At 36.4% G+C, this 23,882-nt stretch overlaps 1 protein-coding gene across 5 annotated transcripts in view; it reads left to right on the forward strand.

The window, feature by feature from the left end:
* Positions 1 to 23,882, forward strand: part of LOC100546043 (sodium channel protein type 1 subunit alpha-like) — a 107,461-nt gene that overhangs the window by 13,938 nt on the left and 69,641 nt on the right. For 4 of the 5 annotated variants that reach the window (XM_031554205.1, XM_019617154.1, XM_019617153.1 and 1 more), the window contains 6 exons: positions 4,437 to 4,752; positions 11,476 to 11,594; positions 15,437 to 15,526; positions 16,250 to 16,378; positions 16,893 to 16,984; positions 18,102 to 18,374. In XM_031554205.1, coding sequence (XP_031410065.1) covers positions 4,489 to 4,752; positions 11,476 to 11,594; positions 15,437 to 15,526; positions 16,250 to 16,378; positions 16,893 to 16,984; positions 18,102 to 18,374 — 967 coding nt within the window. In that variant the 5' untranslated portion in view covers positions 4,437 to 4,488. Of the gene's footprint in view, positions 1 to 4,436; positions 4,753 to 11,475; positions 11,595 to 15,436; positions 15,527 to 16,249; positions 16,379 to 16,892; positions 16,985 to 17,082; positions 17,175 to 18,101; positions 18,375 to 23,882 lie in introns of all 5 variants that reach the window. The other variant, XM_019617156.1, reaches the window with a different exon arrangement.

Consider the following 23,882-nt stretch of genomic DNA (forward strand, 5'->3'; position numbering starts at 1 on the left):
ACATTAGTTAAATTTAAAAATCTAATGAGAAATCCAATGGCAGTCTAAACAAGGTATACGTAAATGTAAAATTAATGCTGATGGTCAAATACTGTGCTTGTATCATGCAGCCATCTGCATTTGTTTAACTGAGGAAAAAAAAGATAGGACAAACAGCATAGTTATGGTGAGGGAAGCTTTGTTGTTTTTTTTTTTTTTTACACAAAAGGTCTGCATGATAGTCTGCTTGACTGCAGTGGACAACAGTTCTTATACAGATAGTTTGAAGTGATGCTGTATTTTCCTCCTGAGTTGGAGAAATTAGCTGGGAGTTAAAACCAGAACCAAGCCCTTTTTTCCTTTTTTTTTTTTTTTTTTTTGCAGTTATTAATACACCTCTGGCAGTATTCAGCTTCTCAAGTGAATTTATCATATACAACAGAGAAATTGTTCTAGGAACAGGGAATTAGAAGCTGTAACTGCCTTTCCTAATTAAGGCTTCCCATTAGGCTGCCTAGTTTGTTTTCTTATGGGCATTTTTTCTGTTCCAGTAACCCCTGGTTTCATTCCTGCATAGTGACAGCAGAGCAATGCAAAGAGAAATCTGATGGTCTGTTGCCTGTGGTATTATAAGAGTTTTGCTGACTGATGGAAAATGTGTCATTGAATTATGAAAGCTGATGGGGGAGTTTAGCACAGATACTTGTGTAATGAGATGTAAACTAAGCGATTATACATAAGTGTGGATATCACAGACATTTACTATATTTCCTCTCTCTGAGTCCTGTTTTCTAGCTGTTGGGCAGACTAGACTAGGACATTAAACTCTCTTGCTAAATCGCGTTGTTAGCCATAGGTGACTCAAATTACATAGTGATCCTGTCACCTTGTTGATTTTATTCTCTTTCCTTGTGTCTCTTTCCTTGTGATGCCCAAGAAGGATACTGGCACACCTTAGGTGATAGAAATGACTAACTGTAATGCATAGACTTTTGTTTGATCTAGAATATACTATATTATTGTTTCCAATATTTCCAATAATTCACATATTTACCCTTTCTTTAAAAATAATATGCATGAAGTAAGTATAGTTGGCCAAGTTCAAGTAGTCTAATACAAGCAAATCCATGTGCCCAGGTATGCTTTAGCCATGCAGAGAGGAAATATCAAGAACACAACATTAAATGTTATGGAAAAATCTATTATCAGTCTAGTAATGTGCATGTTTCCCTCATAAATCTGATTATTAGAAATAAATTTAATTTTGTATGTGAGCTACGGGAAGTCATAAAAAGTTACTTAGCTTCAGAGCTACCTGTGGAAGTATAATGGATTTAAACAGGCCAGATGCAGACTTGGCTTTTGCGAAGAAAGGAAAAGGTGCTTCTCCTTAGCTAGGGCCTCACGTACAAAGTTGTAACAGTTGGCAGTAGCTCCCCTCCACACTTTGTGGAAGTTTTCTCAATCTTATTCTGCATTCTAAAGGCATGAATCATAATGATTAATTGTAAATCAAAAATAAGGAGATATCATGTCAGTAAACAAACAAACAAAAACAAAAATTCCATAGAAATGGGTTGTGTAGGTTTACATGTAGGTTGATTTATCTTTATTTGTAGAAGCTGCGCTCTTCGGGCTGTGTCTTGAATCAGCCAGGTGACATTCCCTGTGTATATCACTGATACTCTCTCTAATACCCAGGAAGTATTTTTTGAATGAAAATGAAGATTACAGTATTACCTCATTGCACTTCCAAGTATTAATATTCCTCTTCTACTTATGAAGACATGGAGATCATGAAAGCTAACAGTAAGATAGATGTTAATCAGGTTAGGAAATAATCTTGTTAAAACAGCCTCTTTTTCAGAAAGTTAAATACTACCTAATTGATTTTTCTCAAAGATCAGTGTGCAGCTGTTTTGGAACAACTTTTAGATGAGGCGCCACCTCCCTGTCTGTTTGCTTCATGTCCCTTCATTTTGCTTAGAAAATGCGTCTAGGTGAAATTTGAAGACTCCGGGAATTTCTAAAAGCTCTATGAATATTTGAGCTTGAGTTATTCTGTTAGCGTGTGTAGATGTATGACTATGCAAGTAATACAGTAGATCAGATCCATCAGGGAAGTGTTAATAGAATTGCAGGCATGTGGCCCAGGTGGTCAATGTGTGAATAGCTGATCCACTGTAGTTCTGTATGCTTTGGACTTAATATGCATGGGCAGATCAACTATGTGTTTAGTAATAGAGATACAGCTGAATAACTTCAGACTTCTCCTGCATGTGGTTTACAAATGGTCTGTACACAGAGTATACTGAGTGTGTTTAGGAATTGTTTGACTTGAAACAGTGCGTACCATACGAAGTATATACAAATATATTTTGCTTGTGATATTTCAGAACAAAGACCATGACTCTATTCTGAATATTTGAGTGACTTTTCCAACATTTTGCCTCCTAATACCAACTGAAGGGGCCATAGGTTTGTTTGGTGTTTTTTGTTTTGCTTTTTTCTTTTAAAGGAAATCAGCATCTCTTAAATTTTACAGTGAGAAATCTTCATTGCAACTATTTAGAATCTGTTCCTCTGATTATATGTAGTGGTTCTATATACCCAGAAGAAATATATTGTTTTTTTTCTCAGAAAACCGTGTTATAGATTACATAAGCACTTTGATTCCTCTGTTCTGATTTATCTACTCTATTCTGTTACTCAATATATGTGTGATTAAAATGTTTGTGCTTACCTTGGCATTAACGATGTACGTGATGATCATTAATACGCATAAAACAAAGCTTCTGTTTTTATTTCCTTTTAATCCGTGTTTATATGTTCCCCTCACAGCTATGACTTGTGTTTTTACTTCTCTGTCATTCCATAACTCTTACTTATTTTGAAGTGTACTGCTTTGCACTGTGCATTCAGTCTCCTGAAAGTCTGAGTAATCATTTTGCAAAAACCACAGCAATGAGTGATGAGTGCAATTACACAGTCACAAAATCATAAGGGTTGAAAGGGACCTCTGGATATCGTCTGGTCCATGAGTGTCCAACCTTTTAACTTGCTTGAGATTCATTGGGTGAAAAGGAATTCTCTTGGGCCACATACAAAAAATATAGTTTATGTATTAAAGTATTTTTTCTTTTCATAGAAGAGCAACAAAACATAAAAGTAGTAGAATATTTGACTTTGTTTTTGTGAAACTAATGCATCAGGCTGTTTCAGTGGCAGTGGTTGCAATTGTGAGTTCTCAATTGTTCTTCAGAGATTTTTAATGAAATATTAATCTTCCTGTGCTTTACAAATGTATGTACTGCCAATTAACAGTGATATAATTAATTCATGATTGGGTGGTGAGTGATATTTTTCTCTAGTAAAATAAGGCTTTTAAAATTCTGGTAAAGGGGCAGGATTGCATTTTTGAGTTGAATGTCTGATTGCAAATCTATACATTCTGTATGAAAATCTGCTGGCAATGTATTTATGTTGACTGAAAATGGTGGTGCAAATATACAAAAAAAAAACTATAATTTTTTTGGCAATCTTGAAATCTATTCTCCAATTCATTATCAAAACACAGAGCGAAGCTGTATATTTTTTTTTTACTGTTCACAGGACTGTGTTTAGCCAGTGTATCAAAATGCATACAGTTATTTGCCATAACTTGAGTTAGCAGTGCAGTGGGCTCTCCTTGTGTCCCAGTTTCAGCCCAGACAGTGACAATTGCATATTGCTTCTGTTCGGTTGTTGTGAACAATCAGTGAGGGCCCAGGCCTGGGCAACTTGGCTGGGCAGAGCTGCTGCCACGATGTTGGAGGGCAGTCACAGGACAGGCTCAGCCCTGCAGGCTGAATATACCTGCAAAAGCAAGGTATATTCCCTACATACATATTCCAGCACTTAACTAGTGTAGTTTACACAGGGCAGTCTGACAAAATGGCATCTGACATGAAAGTGCCTGTGAAGCAAAGATATGTCACTGAACTCCTCTCTGTGGAAAAAGTTGCACCCACTGACATTCATCAATGTTTGCTGAATGTTTATGGAAACCAACAGTGGATGTGAGAGCAGAGAGGGGTAGATGGTGTGTTTCAGTAGGGGTGACAGTGAGATAGAAGGCAAGCCATTTCCAGATGCCAGTGCACAGCTGTCACTTCTACTGGAGCAGATTTTTATGAGCATGCAGGTTTGTTCATTACTTGAAAAATGCATGGCTAATGATGGTGATTATGTTTAAAAATAATGTTTTGTAGCTGAGAACTTGCTCTATCAAATAGTGTTATTGTGCTCTTTGTATCTGTTGTAGTTTCCATGGAAATAAATAGAAGGCATTCATAGATTGCTCCAAAAGTAATATTTTTAACATTCCAACATAATATAAACAAAAGCATTTTAAAATAAATGTTGTAACTTTCTTATTCAATGATTGTAACGTTTATTTTTTTTCTGCTTCTCTTTAGTATTTTCCTATGCAGAAGAATAAATGGTAAATAAAATGTGCAGGATGAAAAGATGGAGCAATCAGTGCTTGTACCACCAGGACCAGACAGCTTCCAATACTTCACTAGAGAGTCTCTTGCAGCTATTGAACAACGTATTGCTGCAGAAAAAGCAAAGAATTCTAAACAAGATCGTAAAGACGATGATGAAAATGGGCCAAAGCCAAACAGTGATTTGGAGGCAGGAAAAACACTTCCATTTATATATGGTGACATTCCTCCAGGAATGGTGTCTGAGCCCTTGGAAGATATGGACCCATATTATATCAACAAAAAAGTGAGTCTAATATCAGTCCTGTTCATATGAAAATGTTTGGAGAGCTTTATCATATTTGTTTCATTCTCTTACTGTGAGTAAAATAGTTTCTTTATCTGTTAACCAGTGTGGGAAAACATCATTCTAATAATGTAGAAACAGCTAATTGTTAAAATAATTAGCTCACAAGAACAGAAAATGTTAAATGCCATTGATAGATATTCATTCCACCTCCCAGAACGTAAATACATATTTAACATCTAGTTATAAAAATTAAATTTAGCTAATGCATGGTAAGTGGTCATGGCACCAAGCCTGCTGAAGAAGTGTTAGGACAGTACTCTCGGAAATATGATTTGAATAGGTAGTTTTCTGTGGAGCCAGGAGTTGGGCTCGTTGATCCTTGTAGGTCCTCTCCAACGTGGGATATTCTATGATTTTATGTTTTTAAAACACATTCACCCTCGTGCTGTTGGCAAATCAGTCTTCCTGCTTTCTGTAATGAGAAATTTTACAACTGTATAATTTTTAATATTAAATCAATCAAATTGGCAGCAAATGTGACATGATGACTGACTGTGTAATTTGGTTATGTAGTGGATGTAGCAGAGTATAAATAAATAGAGTGAAAATCTAGACACCTATACACAGCTCTCTTAAGCAGTAGCGAAGTGCTCATCGTCTCCAGTGGTACAGAATAGAAGCCATCATCCTTAATGGATATTAACTTTCATAATTTTCTTTTAATATGCATCAACATTTACACAGATTTTTATCTTCAGATATAATTAAACATGTATCAAATGAACAATTATATCAAAGCTGAAACACAATACATAATCTTTGATTGTAAACAAATGTAAGGATTCTAGATGTAGTGATAAAGAACCTACACAAACAAATGTATTTTATAGATTAAATACTTTGCAAACTTTAAAAAGTGAAGAGTTACTGAGAACTGAATACACCCATGTGTCATTCTGTGTCTAAGGTTCTTTACATTTAAAATTAACAGCATGAACCAATGTTTTGGTCCCAGGAATCAGGTGATTGCAAATTCTAGGGAAAATTATGGAATCAGAGAAACATAAGGATAAGCAGAAAATATCACAAGAAGAATCTAAAACTGATATTAAAGTTTCTGGTGGAAGTGGCCTTCAAAGGCTCTGGAATCCTTCCAAGCTAATTATGTTGCACTGCCTATATACAGCAGAAAAGGCTTACAGTCTAGCAAGATAGCTAGCTTGGGTGATGCTTTAATTATTAGATACTGGGATTATGAAACTCTATAAATATCAAGACAGGAATTATTTTGAGTGGCACAGTATGCTGTGCTCTGAGTGTCTTTTAGCTTGCTAAATTTTATGTGATTTATGAGTCTGATTTTGAGAAGAGAGAAAATACTATGTGAGAGCACAATATTTTTATCTTTATTATTTGATGCTTCTGTAAGAGCCTTTATCTGCCATTCATAGTATATAAAAACTTATATTTAAATCACAGTTCTACTTTTACTGTTTCTACAAAAGCAGGTTTTGTGGAGTTCCATACTAATTGCATCTGACTGATTGTGATACAAAATCATATAATTGTATCTCTGCCTGCCCAGAACTCATCCTGGATGTTTATAGTCAAATCAGTCTTCTGTGTCTTAACAGTGAGAACTGGGAAGATGTGCTAGGAATGACCTACAGGTACTCTTCTTGAGCCCTTAGAAATTGACGAGCCATTCAGTCCATTCATTGATGGAGCTGAAAACTTACTGCATCAGGCCAGGTCTGCTAGCTGAAAATATTCAATCAAGTTTCTAGATCTGGCCTATGTGAAAGGAAGAATCTTTTTATTTGCACTTTAAATAACTTCTACAGGCAAGTCACATTTGCAGTACTGCCTGCTGGCATTTTCTTCTCTGTGCTCAAGTCCACAGATCTGCTCTATGCAAATGATTCAATCTTCTGCCAAATAGGAATAAAAACAGCTTTTTCAGTCAAATACAAGACCAAATTTTCTCAACCATTACAATTCTCTCCATTCTTCCTTCCTTCAGTGGGAGGAAAATAGGTTTTCCAGACATAAATTCCAGCATTAAAATATTTAAATCCTAGATTTTCTTATCTACTTTTATGTGAATTCTGAAAAGATTTTTATCTTGCTTCTTTTTTAAGTGTATTGGTAGAAGTTCATGATCCTGTCCTGCAAACCTCAGAAGCAGAGATTGTTAGAGAAAAGCCTGAAGCAGAAGAGAACAACTCCAGGAAGAGCCAAAGTGCTCTTAATGCTTAATGTGTTCACCTCTGTACCATTTTATGTTGTAGATTTCTCTTTACTCCTCTCTGAATTCTGTCCTATAAAGTCAAGGAGTCAATCAGCATACACTATCCCAAAGTAACAGCCTGATAATTGCTGCATGATAGTTAGTGATTATATATAGCTGCCTGGGGAAGCATTTATCTGAAATTATATGGGTTTAAAGAAGTGATGCAAAATGAAGGAAAATTATTATTTGCTAAAAAGAGTTAGGACAAGTACATGGATTAGTAGATGCCGCTATTGTGGCTCATATCTGTTAAGATGTGTGCATAAACTGTATCTGATTCATCCATAGAATATCTAAAAGTTTGACTTCCAAATGTTCAAATAGGCTATAAAAATGGTTATCTACAGTGTTTGTCAAATGATGCTAATGATCATATTCTGTGTATTTCTTCAGAAAATCTAATAGGCTGTAGAAATACCTTCTTTATTCCAAATTTGAGTCCTGAGGAAAATCATGCATCAGTTGCTTGATATGGGTGTATTGCATCACAGTAATTGGTCTGGTGATGGGTTTTTTGTTTTTTTGTTTGTTTCTTTGGAGGGTGGGATAGGGAGTCGTCTTTGCTGGGTAATATGAATCAGCAGGGCTGAGCTCTTCCATAAATGTGTAACTACTAAGTAATTAACAGAAGTCTACCACTTATTTTGCCATACTCAGGCAGTTTTATTTTTGGAAGGATACTTTTCACTGTACTGCATATGAGATGAAATTGAAATTATGTTTGATATGTTTGTTTCTATGCAAAACTTATCACCAAAGAGGATGTATTAATAAATACATTAAATAAATATTAACTTAAAGCTGAACGGAATAGGCAAAAATAGCACCTAATAGCAGTATAGATTTGCACTGTACTTCAGATAGCCTAAACACCAGCAACTGGACCATGGGAACAAAATTCATCTATTACAGTTTAATACCCCTCCTTAAATTCTTATGGTTTTATTATAATGAAGTGCCATAGTACATGATGTTCAGTAATACTGGTCTTTGGAACTGTTAAGTTTATCATTCTAAAACTTTGTTCACTTTTTGTATTCTACTCCTGCTTAAGTGCAAATCTGTGTGTTCCAGATACAATGGCGACTGCCTGTTCATGATGAAGCTGCCATCACAAAGGATCAGGGAGGTTCATATCACTATCTGTTGAGAAAGGATCAGCTGGAACCCTTTCAGATCCTCATGTTCAGGCATGCTTCAAAATCTCATCCACTTGGTTTCTTACCTCAAAGTCTGGCTATTTTATCTTGAAGCTAGGCTGCTTCATTAAAAAGGAGTGAAGGAATAGCTGGAATTAAATGGGCCCTACTTCACTTTTCTCCTGCTATAGTGTAGATTTAGCGTTGCTGTGATTGCCTCTGCCCACCCTGCCTCTTGCCAGAAGGATGCTGATTGATGCCTGTCAGAAGGGCTCTGTCCTTTTGTCCTTGGTTACACCAGTTGCCTAATCCTATCAAACCATATCTCCTGGATTCCCAGACTTGATTTGTCTTGCAGAAGGAAACAAAAAAAAAAAACCTGTAAAATCATTTTGCTTAACATAATAAAAAGTGAATGCACTGGTGATCTTAAATATCTTTTATAGTTTTAAATGAAGGAATTTTGGAGATAAAAGTTCTAGTAACACAGAAAAACTAAGACCTAGCTAGAAAAAAAAATGCTTTCAACAGACAGACACAAAACAAAACACCAATTTCAGAAATGCCGCAAGTCTCTTGTGCTAGCCCTTGCCAGGGCTTTCCCTGAGAAACTATTTGGCTGTTAAGACTAAGAAGCTGGCACTACAGAAGGTGCAGCGTGTTTTGAAATAGCGTTTATCTAACCATGGGAAGTGGTAATGCAATGCAGTAGTGCTCAGCCTTGAAGAAGCTGTTTCAAAGCCAAATGAGAGTTTTGGCTTTGAAGAAGTTTCCTCCTCCTTTGCCCTGTTAAGACTGCAGTTTCTCAGTTTGGATCAAATATGGCAGAAGTTACAGAGCTGGAAGCCAGGTTACAGGCACAAAGCTGCAAATTAGACACTTCTCTTTAGGTATTTCATTGAATTTAAATGTACACTGGAATACATTGAGTCTGATCCTTTATAAAATGATAAAGCACTTTATGAAACATAAACCCTGGAAAGAATATATAATCTTCCATATATGAATATTAATCTTACAATTTATTTAGAATTTATTTCTCAACATATATTTACTTTGTCCTGTTAGATTTGGGTAGAATGTTTCATATTCATCCACACTGCCTGCATACTGCTCTGCATCTGGAATGAGACTGGGTGCAAATGCAGGAAGCTTATGCAGGAGTTGGACGCTAGCTGTAATCCCTGTTTATGTGTTTTTAGGAAAATTCTTGACGAGATACAATTTTAATTCATTTTTAAGGCTAGAAATCAGTGGACCAATGCAGTCATTTTCAAGGTTCCTATCACAGAGATATTTTGGATGAAAAATTAAAACCGAAATAGAAATTGTAAGTTTTGCTGGTTCTGCTTATGCAGGGCAGCAGAAAGTGGAACAGCTAAAATAGCAGCAGCTTTCAACTGAAACTGGAGTGGTGCCAGCATGCTGTTATTTTCCATAAGGCACGTTAGAAAAGAGATGCATGTTTAATATGCTTGTGTTCAAAGATTTTTAAGAAGATGTAGGTTGGCTAAATGTAGGTGGTGTAGTTTTAGATGTAAAGCTGGTAGGAAGTGTGATTTTTTTTTTTTATTATATTTTCTCAACTACCTCATAGCTACTGAAGCTGTTATTGCGAACTGGGGCCATACCTGAGAGGGAAAACTCACCATGCCCCTTGGTAAATGGTACCAAAACCCATTGTTCATCTGTCTGGCTACTCACATGTTTAAAATGAAACCTTCATTGCAAGGTCAAGTCCACTGCAGTTACCCTTGAAAGGTCATTTGTTATCTGTAATCTAACTGGAAATATAATTTAGTAATGTTAGCTCAGTTCTTATCCTGTTGTTCGGTTTCATCCTGCAGATTCTCCATCTCTGTGCAGAAGCAGGAAAAACAAATACATCTCTCATAGCTTTTCTACGTATATTGAGTTGATGTTCAAGATTCAGTGTTAATGATGCTTAGTATTAAGGGCTCTGATCTGTATTACCGGATGTGCTGCGTAGAGCCAGGACAGAGGCAGCTCAGGGAAGACGACAGTAAGTGATTTAGGGCTGGGGGAGCTTTTACTCAGTACTCATCCCCTCCTTTTCCTCTGTCTTCTGTTCTTGGTATCCACCACAGACTTGTGGAAACCATTATCTCTGCAACTCCCTCTGCCTCCTGGATGCTCCTAGCAATTGTTATCACTACTTCCTGCTCTGTACACACTAAGCATCGTGAATGTAAGCAGACTGAAGAGCTGTCTTCCTTGAAAATTCTTGACATGTTTTTCCCCTACTTGCAGCCCTCCCAGAAATAGTTCTGTACACTGCTTGCCATCAGTCAGTGGACTTCATGTCTTTCTCCACCCTTCACAGATACCAGAAGAGATCAGTATCCCATTTCTCACATTTCCAGTGGCATCCTAGCTTACAGCTCACTTCTTCAGCAATGTAATGATAAGCAAGGAAGGTTTATCATAGTTTGTCCAAGAAGTAAATAACCCTAACAAAACAGAAAAAGCAATTTTAGAGATTTCTCATTGCTGGTTTCTTCAATATCTTTAATTCTACTTGAATTTAGGCAATAATCCTTGTGCATGCAGATATCTTCCAAATTACTGATTCTTCCTTCTGCAGTGTTTTTTTGTTCTGTTTTGTTTGTTTCTACAGTTGAAGATCACCTCAGTGCCACAAAGAAACTTGGCAGTCTGCATTTCCAATATTGTATTGTTAATGTTGTTGCAGCCACAATGGGCTGAATTGTAAGCAACTTTTTTTCAAAGTTTCCCTGAACTTTATGCACTTGTTAGTGGTTAAAATAAAATCTGACACAATGTATGTGTTCTGGGAAAGATTTACACCTTTAAACCACAGTTGTGCAGGGTGATCATCTGGGATGTGTCTCTTGTTCTCCTCAGGCGAGGTATACTTGGATGCCCACAGTCCTCAGAGATTAATGACTACATGGGTTATTGCTATTTCCCTTTATCCTTAGCACAAACTTTGGAAACTATAAACACAATTACAATTTTAGTTAATCATTTCTGCATCTTTTGCTACAAGAAGTAGATAATAAACTGATATTGTTTAATAAAGCAGTATTACAAAAGCATTAATGAAATGAATATTCTATACTTAAAACTATATTTTCAGGCATCAGGTAAGTACTGAAAGTAAGTTTTATTTCAAAAGTGAGTCGTGTTTTGTATATTAACTATTCAAAAATTCATGAATTTGCTGACTGTCATTAAAAAAGGTTTAAAATGAGCATCTACAGTGAATACATGCTTACAAAATTGTATTTTGTTTTTCTTTTTCAGACCTTTATAGTATTGAATAAAGGGAAGGCAATATTCCGATTCAGTGCCACCTCTGCCCTGTACATTTTAACTCCATTCAATCCTCTTAGAAAAATAGCTATTAAAATTTTGGTACATTCATATCCTTTTTCAATTTTGGTTCATGAAAAAAAAACTCATATCTCTATTTCATTGCAAATAGAAGTTCTTCGTATGTTATTTCTTTTTTTCAGCATGACAGTTATGGTAAGTTTCTATCAATACCAGGAAATTTGAATATATTATTTAAATACATTTGATTATATTATTAAAATATCATAACTATCCTGTCAAATTTTGATACTTTAGTTGTAGAAATTTACAGATGGATTGGAGGAATCACTAATCTCCGAATTTGTAAATCTTTTTCATTTTTTAAAACAGTCTTGTTAATTTGAAGACTTTTTGAAATATACAGGAATATTTCAGAAAATCTTCTCCAGATTTATGTTAATATTAAATCGTTACATGTTCCTGATAATTTTTTGTGCTATGGAGCCTATCCATAATAGAAATTATATTTAGTAATGAAAGCACTTTATACTCATAAATTCCAGAAAAACTCTCTTTTAAAATTTTGCAAACTAGTTAATTGGAAATATCATAAACTACTGCCAAAAATCATCAGCAGCAACACTGCAGGCAGTTTGCAATGTCTTTGTATTGCAAATGATTGGGGGATCATAACTGATGGGACTGTGCATGATAGAAGGTTTTAGTCTGGTGTGTAGATTGGTGCCTGATGTTCATAACAATTGGACATTTCCAGAGAATGAGGTTTTTGTGCAACTTCTTGCACAACCCCAGGAGTGGGAAAAGCAATCACCACGTGGAAACTTTAGCATAACATTAAAACGGAGAGCAGTTACTCAAAGGCAGAAATCTAAGACTTTCTAGAGATTGCTGGGGCAATTTTCTAAATATTTTCTAAATATTTGGATAAGAAGAATAAAATGGAGGGGCTGTTGCTGATTCAGTAGACCTTTTCCTATAAGCTCCCTCAAAGTTAAAGCAGTGAGAGGAGGGAAGGAAAGTGCCTGGAAAGGAGGGAGCAGCTGGGGACAGTAAGGGACCTGACAGACCTGCAGGCATCATGGTGATGATGGTGAGAAAACAGAGCCAGTACTGTCATATTGAAGTTATTTTTATCTTAAATACAGAAGTGGTTTGGGGTTTTTTTTTGTTTGTTTTATCCTAAATGGAAGGACAGGTTTGTGGGTTTTTTTGTTTGTTTTTAATTCAGTACATTGCAAACACTGCAAGTATTAATGTGTTGGGTCACCTAGAATGTTCCATAATGCATTTTAGGTTTTGGATACTTATATTTTGTCGAGGTTAGCTTATAAGACAAAAGAAGGCAGTAATGTTGTTTACTACTTTTACTAATCTTATGACATTTAGCAGTAAACTCTACTGTCCTGCTTTGAGGCAGGAGTTTGGCATTGTAGTCTCTGTGAAAGAACAGTGCCTTTTGCTTTCAGTGCGAAGGATGTATTTTGAGCACAGTGAAACTGGTGCTTGGTATCTTGGAGAACCTCCACATACATGTCCTCTGAATTCCCTGAATCTCTGGCTCCAACCACATGTGCCGAGACATCAGATATTCTTCACTCAGCAAGGAGTCAAAGTGTGTGTCTTCTAGAGCTCTGAGACTTCTGCTGCTATTTTTCTTACTTCACTGTTGGTACCTATTGTAATACCAGCCCCCAAGAATTGGTAACAGCATGAATTTCTCTGCTGACTCACCCCCTGGTATTCTTCCTGCTTGACTCAAGTCAAGGTAAAGTATTCAATTGAGAGGGCAACACAAGAGTGATGGAGGATGGCCAGACTTTCGCAATGAATGGGAACAAATGGAAAAGGAGATGGGGGGGTGGGGAAGACAAAAAAAAAAAAATATCGGGCAACAGTGGCTGGAGTTTCAGGATACAAGGAGGTATTAGAAAGGATCAAAGATGCTTGAGAGAAAAAGTGGTACCTTGGAAAGTATCTCTATGCTAGCTAGCCTTTGGAATCTGAAATTAGTGATGTTCAGCACATTTCTCACTACCAGGAGCTATCTGCAAAACCAATTAGCAGTATGGTTTTTTTCTAATTTCCATCTTCCACAAAGTCTATCCAGCCAATAGACTTTCACTGTTCCAGGAAGTGGCTGGCTTGAGGTTGTGTGGTGGCTCTAAATGAAATCCTTTCCTGTGCAGGAAGAGTGTGAAAAAGATATCACTATATATCAGAATTGTTCACTTATGTGTATAGTTAAATTTTTATATAATATAAAATACTAAATTAAGGGATGTTTGAGATTGTAATACACTCAAAATGTGAGAGAAGTGGAAAAAGAGACACCGACATTGAATGTATCAGTTATGTTTGAGGTTCTCACATGGGAAAGCATGGCCAGATTTAAGACTTCAAAGTACATTATCCCAGCTGAGCATTTGCTCATCTGTTCCTTTTGAGAGTGAACAGCACTTTGGCCATGCAAACCCATAGCGAGTTATGTATGGACTAAGCAGTGTGCAAGAACCTACCTGTGGGCTTTGCTATTAATGATAGAGCTGTAAACCCATAATGCACCACACAGAACTATAAATTCAACTCTCCCAAAAAGGCATTTAACTTCTTTAACTGAAGCTACAAACATCTCCCAGCTTTATTCCTAAAATTCATAAGGATTCAGGATTTAGATTTTTGTAGACACTTCCTACGTAGCTGAAGGATCTAGAATAAAGAAGGCAGAGATCCTTCTGGCAAATTCGATTTGATGCACTGTGCTGATTTGCTCAGAGAGGACAGTGCATCATGTCTACCAAAGGAATTTTTTACGCCTTCTTCAGTCTGATTCCTCACTTCTGAACACTGGCCATTTTGATTTAACATTCTTTCAAAGTAGTTTTCTATGTGATATATATGGTGATAGAGCTCTTTGCCTAGCCCTATAAAAGTCATGATAGCCTTCTTTATGCTTCGGCATCAAACATGTATTTAGCACCAAGAATATTATCTGAATGGATAGTGATTATCCTACTGGCATAGATCGCATTTCTGTCATTTTTAACAATATCCGTAAAATAAGAATCTTGTTTGTTTTCCAGAGTGCTATATCTCTAATTACATTTTATGTACTTTGTTTTATGAGATAAATGAAACTTCCAGGAGATATCTCCATGTTTTTCAACTACCAAAATTAATTCTCTTTGGACAAGGAAATTTCCCAATTAAATAAATTCGGAGTCTTGAATTTTGCCTGTGGACTGTGCACACAAGCACAATATAGAATAATAATTAATTATTCTAAGCAAATAACAATGATTTTTGCTATTCAGAGCTTGTATGACAGTGTAATCCCCAAAATGAGTTGTCACTTTAATGAATGACATCACTATATTTACTGCTTATTCAACAATTTAGACTAATGTTATCTATAGAAATTGGGCAGGTAAATCCTTCCCTGTGATTTGAATGTTAACTTGAAAGTATATGCTCAAGTCTGAATGCTTTAAGTAATGATCTGCATGCTAGCACAAATTTTCTGCAAAATTTAGTTTGAAATGTAATTTCTCCTCCTCCTCTTTCATTTACCACGAAGGTTGCTCTTTTGTTTGTTTAGTTATTTTTATGCTAAAAAATGCTATCTACTTTTTTTTTTAATGACATAAATTCTTGGGTTCTTACATGCAACTTCATTTGTAAATACTTTTCATGCAAGTATTTTTAAGGAACATAACATATAAAAAGATGACTAAAGGGAAAATTAAAGTCGAGTTAAACGTTTGGCATAAAGGTGTATGTACTATTACCTATTTTCTGCTGCCATCGTGTGGCTACTTTGGGTAAGATTTTAGTCTACACAATACAAATGGCAATATTTTGCTGTACTTAAAATCTATGGTTGATGTGACATTGCTTGAATTGCTATTGTGATTCCCTTAACTATGTTTACATTATTCAGCATGCTTATTATGTGCACTATTTTGACCAACTGTGTGTTTATGACCATGAGTAACCCTCCGGACTGGACCAAGAATGTAGAGTAAGTTGCATATTTTACTTAAAGATATCTATGCCTCTGACAGTTCCTCAGTAAGTCAGTATGCTTGCAACTGCAGTTGTGTGCTGGCTGGAACTACCATGAGATACTAATACTATACTTTCTCTCTGTACTATGTAGAAATGTTGGTTAATTATTCAAATCTACTTCTGGGAGAATATTTGGGTTGACAAAAATAGAAGTTATTTATGTATATTGTTGTACTTGGATTCCACTAGTTTTCTGTTATCTTCATGGTTTAGCATCTACACCATGTGTTAATGCCACTGCAATAAGAGTAGAACCATGGCTATTTATAGATGCCAGGTAAAGACAACATATAAGCAAATGTATTCTTAAAGTGAAACTTATGTGCATGCTTGTATTCTCCCTTTTCTAGAGTTAATACTAGGTGGATTAGATTTTAGTGGTTCTGACAGTATCCAATATCTTATGCTCACAAAATTCTTGGATCACAGAATGGATGTAGTATAATCTTAAACTGAGTGTCATTGATTGATAATTTTTAAAAATGTTATGTATTTTATGGTTTTTTCTTCGATTTATGCATAAGATCAATAATTCTGTACTTAATGCACATGAATTCACAAATATATGCAGTGAGTATAAAGCATTTCAGAAGAAACTGCTTTTTACCACATTTCTTCTCAATGCTAGTGTAGAATATTATTACTTATTTCAATTAATTTTTCTGATGTTTTCCAGGTACACCTTCACTGGAATATATACGTTTGAGTCACTTATAAAAATTATTGCAAGGGGCTTTTGCTTAGAAGATTTTACTTTTCTTCGAGATCCGTGGAACTGGCTCGATTTCACTGTCATTACCTTTGCGTAAGTTCTTGTTTTTTGCTTTTTCTTTGAAAATGCAGGGCAAAAAGGGCATGAAATTAGTATCAATACATATCAATTTCATCAAATGGAAATACTTTTATGAATTTACTTTGTCTAAAACAATTTTCACATTCCAATGTGAATATATTAATGTAAAACATAAATACTGCAGAAGCCATTAGTTCAGTTAGTATTAGGCTAATTTCATGTCCTGCTTTTTTTTCTCTGAGCAGAAAAGGAGCATCCCTTTGTCTTCATTCCACAAACTTACCAATCTAGTCTAGCTAAATTTTAGACTTTCAAAGTTAAATCACTGTGGTTCACTTCAGAGAAGTTAAACTTAACTGAAGGCTCTGAAAGCATATTAATGCAAGGCAAACTGCAATGAAAGGTAAACCTCTGACTGTTGCTGTTTAATTTTTTGCTAAAAACGCCAAAGTGGTCTTGATGAAAGACCCAAGTAAGTAGCATAAACTTTGCCTAAATTCTGAATAACTGTGATTTAATCCTACAGGTATGTAACAGAATTTGTAAACCTAGGCAATGTTTCAGCTCTTCGAACTTTCAGAGTATTGAGAGCTTTGAAAACTATTTCTGTAATCCCAGGTAAGAAGTAACTGGTGTAAGGTGTTAGGCCCCTTGTACCTCCCAACTGTTCCTTTTTATCCTGTCATTGTGTTTGTGTGTGAACTCCCCTATTACAGATATGTGACAGAGTTTGTGGACCTGGGCAATGTCTCAGCGCTGAGAACATTCAGAGTTCTCCGAGCTTTGAAAACAATATCAGTCATTCCAGGTGAGAGCTAGGTTAAACACTGAGGCTGACTGTTGTTCCACAGAGGCTATACTCATGTTTTTGAAGCATAAGCCTTATTTCTTTCCACAAAAAAAAAAAGCAGGAATTGGAAGATATCAGAATTTACTGAAATCTCTGATTCATTGCTTTTTAACATGAGCTCTTTCCTTTTGAAATCAGCCTTTGAGTTTAACAGATTCTTGCATGAGACATTGCAGTACAAAGTGTGTGTGGTTTTCACCTTCTGATGTCAAGCTTTCTTCTCCACATTCAACGAATATCAGTTACCCTGAAGTTTTCTTACCCATATGTATTTTACCTACATGATGTTGTGTGGTATTTGTTGTGGATCTTTGTGTCTTAAAAATAGAACTGTTTTAAATGTTGACTAGGTAATGAAGTTAATGCAATAAGATAATAAAGAATAGCATGGGCATTGCATGGGGGATTTATTATCTTAAACTTTTGTGATTTTTTTTTTTCCAAACCATCTCCAGTTTTATAGCATTAAATTTAACTGATTTCTTTTATAAACAGGCTCTTTACTACTGTCTTCTAATTCTAGTATGTTATAAAACTGTTAATAGCAAAGGTTTGGGGCAAGAGGTGTTGATGAACAAAAAGAAAGAAGACTTTTCTGCAAGATTCATGTATAGCATGAATAACAAAGTCACTTGTTTTAATATTAAAACAAGTATTTCGAAATATATGCAACTCATTCCATTTACTGTTTCAAATGAACATACACTTCGGCTTTTTATTCATTTTCACAAGTGAAAAAGCTCTTCACAAGTGTTATTTCACAGACATTACGATCATTTATTTGGGCTTCTGCATGAAATCTATAACTTTACTGGGAGATACTGTCATTTTTTATGCTTTAAAAATCTTTTGAACACCAGAATAAAAATTCTCTTACATTTTCAGGCTTGAAGACTATTGTGGGAGCCCTAATTCAGTCTGTGAAGAAGCTCTCGGATGTTATGATCCTGACTGTGTTTTGTCTGAGTGTATTTGCACTAATAGGGCTGCAGCTGTTCATGGGCAACTTGAGGAATAAATGTCTGCAGTGGCCTCCAGAAAATTTCACTCTGGAAACAAATATCACTTCCCAGCTCAACAGCACCATTGGTGAAAATGGTACACTGGTTAATTCAACAGTAACTCCATTTGACTGGAAGGGGTACATTGAGGATGAAAGTAAGTATTGTCAGCATAATTGTTATTAAAATGTTCTACAGATGACTCAATTCTTAAGAATAAGATATATTCCAAAGCAAGTTTTATCAAAGACTGTTGTGTCATTTCTGACAGATGTCAGAGACTTCTGACTTCCAGTGAGAGAATCCAGTGAAGTGCTCAGAATTATCACCATGCATCCATTCTTGTACTTCACCACTCCCATAATTAGAAAAGTTTATTTATGGTCTGACATAACTTTATGTTGAAATTTAAGTTTATTGTTCTTATCAGCTTTACCACAGCCCTGAAAAACAAGTTATTCCCCAACCTTAATCGATGTCTCAGAGATATTTAGAGACTGCTCAAGTTACCATGCTCTGTTCTCTTCACTTTCAGTCTTTTTTCCATCATGTTTTTTCTCAGATTTATTTTTTAGATCTACATCTCTCTTCTGGATTCTTGCTCATAAACATCCTTCTTATGGCACAGAAGCCACATCCAAGCATTTCACCTCCCTGTGTGGCCTGCTGGCAGAGGTTAGAGGCTGGCAAGGGGCTGTTGAGAAGGACTGTGCTGCAGCATAGTAACTTGTGCTTTATATATCTTCCGCTAGTGCTTGCCTTTGTTTGCAACTCTAACATCATTAAATCAAGTTCAGCTTGTGATCTGCCTGCCTCCTGAATCTTTTGCAGACATTAATCTCATTAGGTTTTCACTTTGTATTTGCACAGTTCACTGTTCCAGCCTGGAAAGTGCCCTGTTTTTTCTGACCATCTTTCTGACTCTCCTGGATCTTTGAAATTGTAATGATTTCCTGAGACTTACCTGTCACCCTTATAAGAACAGTATCATTCACAAATTTGACAAATTCATATTAGTTAAAATCTTGCGTAGTACTGATCTCAGACAAGTCTCCTCAGAACTCATTTTGATGCATCTTTCCATTTTGATCATTTCACATCATATGATTTTTTCAAGCTGATATGGATAGTTTGGCAAACTGAAAGTAAACATATTTCAATACAGTTAAATGTGAGATTGCAAACCTAAGATCCTTGTTTGAAATATCAGCACTGGACAATTTGTAGCAGGACAGGTTCACATGCATAAAGGTTGTAGTTGGTAGCATATCATCTCTAAGAAAGAAAGAATTGAAAGGAAGAAGGAAAAGTGAGAGGAAAGGGAAAACTGATAACAGTGGTTAGCTGTAAGAAAGTGCTGGGGTCCTCAGGTGAGTTTCATCCCGAGTGTTCTTTCCAGTGCAGCAGGTGATTACCCCATACTACTTTTCCCATAGTAACCATATATTTTTTCATTAGAGTCTGCTCATACTCCCTGTGGGTTTTTCATACTTAAGCTATTAGCACTAATTGGAACATGCTTTGATCAGGGTGGGTTCTGCATGACCAGTTGAATTTTAAGCTCATACGTGCATGTTATAAGGTCACCTAATACAAACCAAAAGCTACAGCAAATAAGTAGGAAAAAGCTGGAGGGGGAAGTGGATAATTTTCACACTGGGGACAATTGCTTTCCATGAACACCTGCTGTAGCAACGTTGTATTTGCAAATATATTAAAAATAATAATAATAATAATAAAAACAACATCATGAGAATAAGCACATGAAAAACAGGAGAACAAAGGAAAAGTAGTGCCACAGAGGCAATGCAAAGCACTGTCACAGCAGCTTGTGTGAAAGGTTGCAGGGCTGCAACTGAGAGGCAAGATACAGAAATGTGATTATAAGGTCCTTAGCAAGGCACCTAAGGCACTTTGGAGCAGACAGGACTCTAACAAATTAAGACTGAATCTCTGCAGTCAAAAGCTAAATGGTATCCTGTTCACATAAATAAATTATTGACTAGGAAGGCAGTATTACCCCTGTGTTTAGCACTGCTGCAGTTGCTACTGGAATACTATAAAAAGTTCAGTTTAGATGGAATGTTGAAAAAATGGGGGATGTGCAAAAAAGAGTACAGTGATTAACAGGCTAGAAAACATGCCTTATACCAAGATAGGCCAGGAGCTCAACCTACTTAGCATATCAAAGAGAAGGTTTAAGGGTGATTTGATCACAGTTAAGAAAAAACCTCATGGGGAACAGATATTTCATCACAGACATATCTTTGATCTCACAAGCAAAGATATAACAGGTTCAATAGCTGATGTTAAAGGCAGTTTTCAAATAAAACTCATTCTAACTATCATCGTGCAACTGATCAATTACCGTGATTGACTTCCATCTAAATTTCTTAAATTAGGATATAATCTTCTTGTGAAACTCACAATACTTAAACTCTTGAATTCAGATAGATCCCATGCTGTAGTGTACAGTAAAGATTAAGCAAGGGAGACTGCATTTTTTAAGGTCAAACTTCATTTTCTGTCTTTTTTGACAAAGAATTTATAAACTAAAGCTCTGATTTCATTTGGCTTCAGGGAGACCGGAAGTCCCTTGAAAATCATGCTGCATTATAGAAAATACTTTAATGAATGGCTCCTTCAACCTGTGGTTTTATTTACATAGGAGTTCATATTTGTTATGAAATTATGAATCTTATTATGAAGCTAATAAGCTTTTCCTGTCTTACAGACAGTTTCACAGAAAAAAAAAGATCTCGCATCTTCCTGTTCTTTTTTCGAGTTGACTATTGGGTTACGGAAGTGGTTCTTAAACTAGTTGTTTTGCAGGAGAGTAAGAAAGGTCTTAGCTGGAACTCAGAGCAGTACAATGGCTCTGTCTAGAAGAAATTATAATTGTTTTAAATGGTTAATAGTTGTATATATTACACAAAAAAAGGCATATATAAGCCATGTGTTTTCCTCTGAGCTCAGTTTTGGGAATACCATTTAGAGAGACTTAATTTCTCTGTTACTGCTGTCATGAATGAGCCAAACACTCTTTTCCCATGTTCAGAGGTATCGAGTCTGATAAAATTAACGGTAGATCCATTTATTTCATCAGGTCTTTCATAAACAAAGTTTTCTGGGAAATAAATATTGCACTGACTGACCAAAGACACATTTCAGTTATTAATTATTGTTTCCTAATACGCATTATGTGTTTCAGGGTTTGTTGTGGTACATAGCAGGTAGACTGTCAGAGCAATTCTGAAGTCTGTCCTTGCTTCTTATAGAATTATTCATGTGATGCTTACATTATCTACTCTTCTGCTGAACTGATCAGCTCAAGAGTATGAGATCAAAATGTCTTGGCAAAATTTTTAGGGATTTTGTGCCAGCTTGTAATTGAGTTGAAATATCTATTCTCTCTTTGCCTCTTTCTTTTAGTGCTCTCTCAGTACTTTTAGTTTTTAAATAAAGGTGTTTATTTCATCTTAAATATATTGCCAGTGAGTCTTCTATGAAGTAGATGGAAACAGCCTAAAAGAAATAAATGGGCTGATCAGGTAGGTGTGGAACTCTCAAAGACCTCGTCTGGTAGAGAAGACAAGTCATCTTCTCAGTTGCTTGAAAGGATTAAGAAGAAGCTGCAGTCAGCAATGCATAGAGACACATGACATTTGCCTGGAGTCTGGTAGAATGGAGTCTCAGGGCCAGTTCAGGTGCTTTTCTAAATGTCCTAATACAACATCGTTATTGGACAAAGATGAGTTTGGTAATGCTGACCCCACCACATATGGGTTTGTCTCTTCTCTAGTGTTGCAAATGCTTCTTAAGTATGATCTTGCAAGAGCTGCAAGTTTCCTGCTTTTCTTTGTGCTGGGTTTCACAGAGGTTTCATCCTTGTCCTGCCGCTGAGAGAGGGTTCCTCTTCATTAACCAATGCTTTTCCTCAGACTATTTGCTTTTGAAGCACAGACTTTTCTTCAGTCTGTGTGAAACATCTCAGTATCTATTTCATGAAATAACAATTACGCTCAGTCATTACCCTAAATTTACCTGGACAACTGTAAATTCCCTTGAAGTCAAGTACTTGCCTGTCAGGGATTTTTTTCACATTTCCTCTCCAAATAAAGGGAAACGAGCCATATGCCTTGAATTTAGTGAGAGCCTTTTCACGTCACACTGGCAAAATACCATTGTGAATTTTGCATTTAGTTAGGGCATGTACTTACACAGTTCTGTTCAGCTTGCATTGTTAGAAAAATTTTCCTGTCATGACAATATTTTGAGCATTTGTATCTGCCATCCTGCATAATGTGGTTGTATCGTGTAAGCAGAGAAAGCCTGGTGGCTATTGCTAGTGGAGCTGGCAGGGCAGCAGGCTTCACAGTACATCTTGTCTAAAGCTTTCACACCAGCCTTCTTTTAGTGGTTTGGTTCAACTACTGCAGTGCTGTTAACGAATGACTGCCCTATGTATACTCAATCAGGTCAGGTTTGTGTTCTTCCCAACCAGCTGTTAAGCTCCAACATGTTTTAATCATGATTAGCTGACATCATGCAGAATAAGGTTTCTTTCAAATGGGTCAGCTGTGGTCAGTATCAAGTCAGCTAACTTTCCTACTTGCAGGTCAACAGTCAACACAGTGCAATTCTGCGATGCATGCCAACCCAACACGACAGCAGCAGCACGCAGGAGATTGTACCCTGTATGCCTGAATAGATACTGAAACTGACTCCTTCACAGTGTCAGACATGATCTATGTAGAGCTGCCAACCTATGGCCTGCCTCCTGTGGCCAGCAACATGTTATGCCTATGACAATGGCACCTACTCGAACCCAGTACTCAGTGGAACTTTCTTCAAATTTGTTTCTGTAGCAGCCTGGCTTCACCAGCTCAGTGTGTGCAGCCACAGCCAAGTCTGAGCTCAGCTGTGCTGGTAGCACCTCAGATGAGGCCGTTTTAAGGAGACTAGCAGGTCAGCTCTGTGGAGCAGAAAACCAGTGGGAGTTTTAATTTTCCTTAGGAAGCAAAAAAAGGAACACTTCAAAAGTGTGGCAGCTGCAGAAGTGGTATTGTAGAAATGTGTTTTGAGGGGAAAAAAACAAATTCAAGTATGTAGTGAACGTGCATCTTGATAGGCACCACTTTTTGTTCATCATCTCTTTATTCTTCTAAGAACAGACAGGTCAGTGTTGTTGCTGTCTAAACCATCTGAAAAGCCCTTTAAGTTCAGGATTACTAGACAGCTTTTGAGGTGGTTAGTTATAGGGTAATTTGGTGGAACCAATCCATTATTTCTTTCCTAAGAAATAATTTCATCGTATATACATATCACCTACCTACACAGATGAACGTTGCAGTTATTCGATTTAGATATATACCGAACTGTATACCAATCATAAGTCTCATTAGAGACTGTGAGTGCTCGTAGTAGTGAGAGCCCTTGGCAGCCAGATGATTTTTGCTGAGTTCACTTATCACAGAATCATTAGGCTCAAAAGTTCTCTAAGGTCATCTATTCTAACCATCAGCCCATTCCTGTGACCTCTAAACCTTGTCCCTCAGCACCACATCTACTCTTTTCTTGAAAACCTCCAGGGATTGTGACTCCCTGTCAGCCTGTTCCAATACCTCACCATTCTTTCAGAGAATAATTTTTTTGTAATATCCAA

This window comes from Meleagris gallopavo, chromosome 7 (assembly GCF_000146605.3).
Source record: "Meleagris gallopavo isolate NT-WF06-2002-E0010 breed Aviagen turkey brand Nicholas breeding stock chromosome 7, Turkey_5.1, whole genome shotgun sequence".
In the NCBI taxonomy this organism is placed as follows: Eukaryota; Metazoa; Chordata; class Aves; order Galliformes; family Phasianidae; genus Meleagris; species Meleagris gallopavo.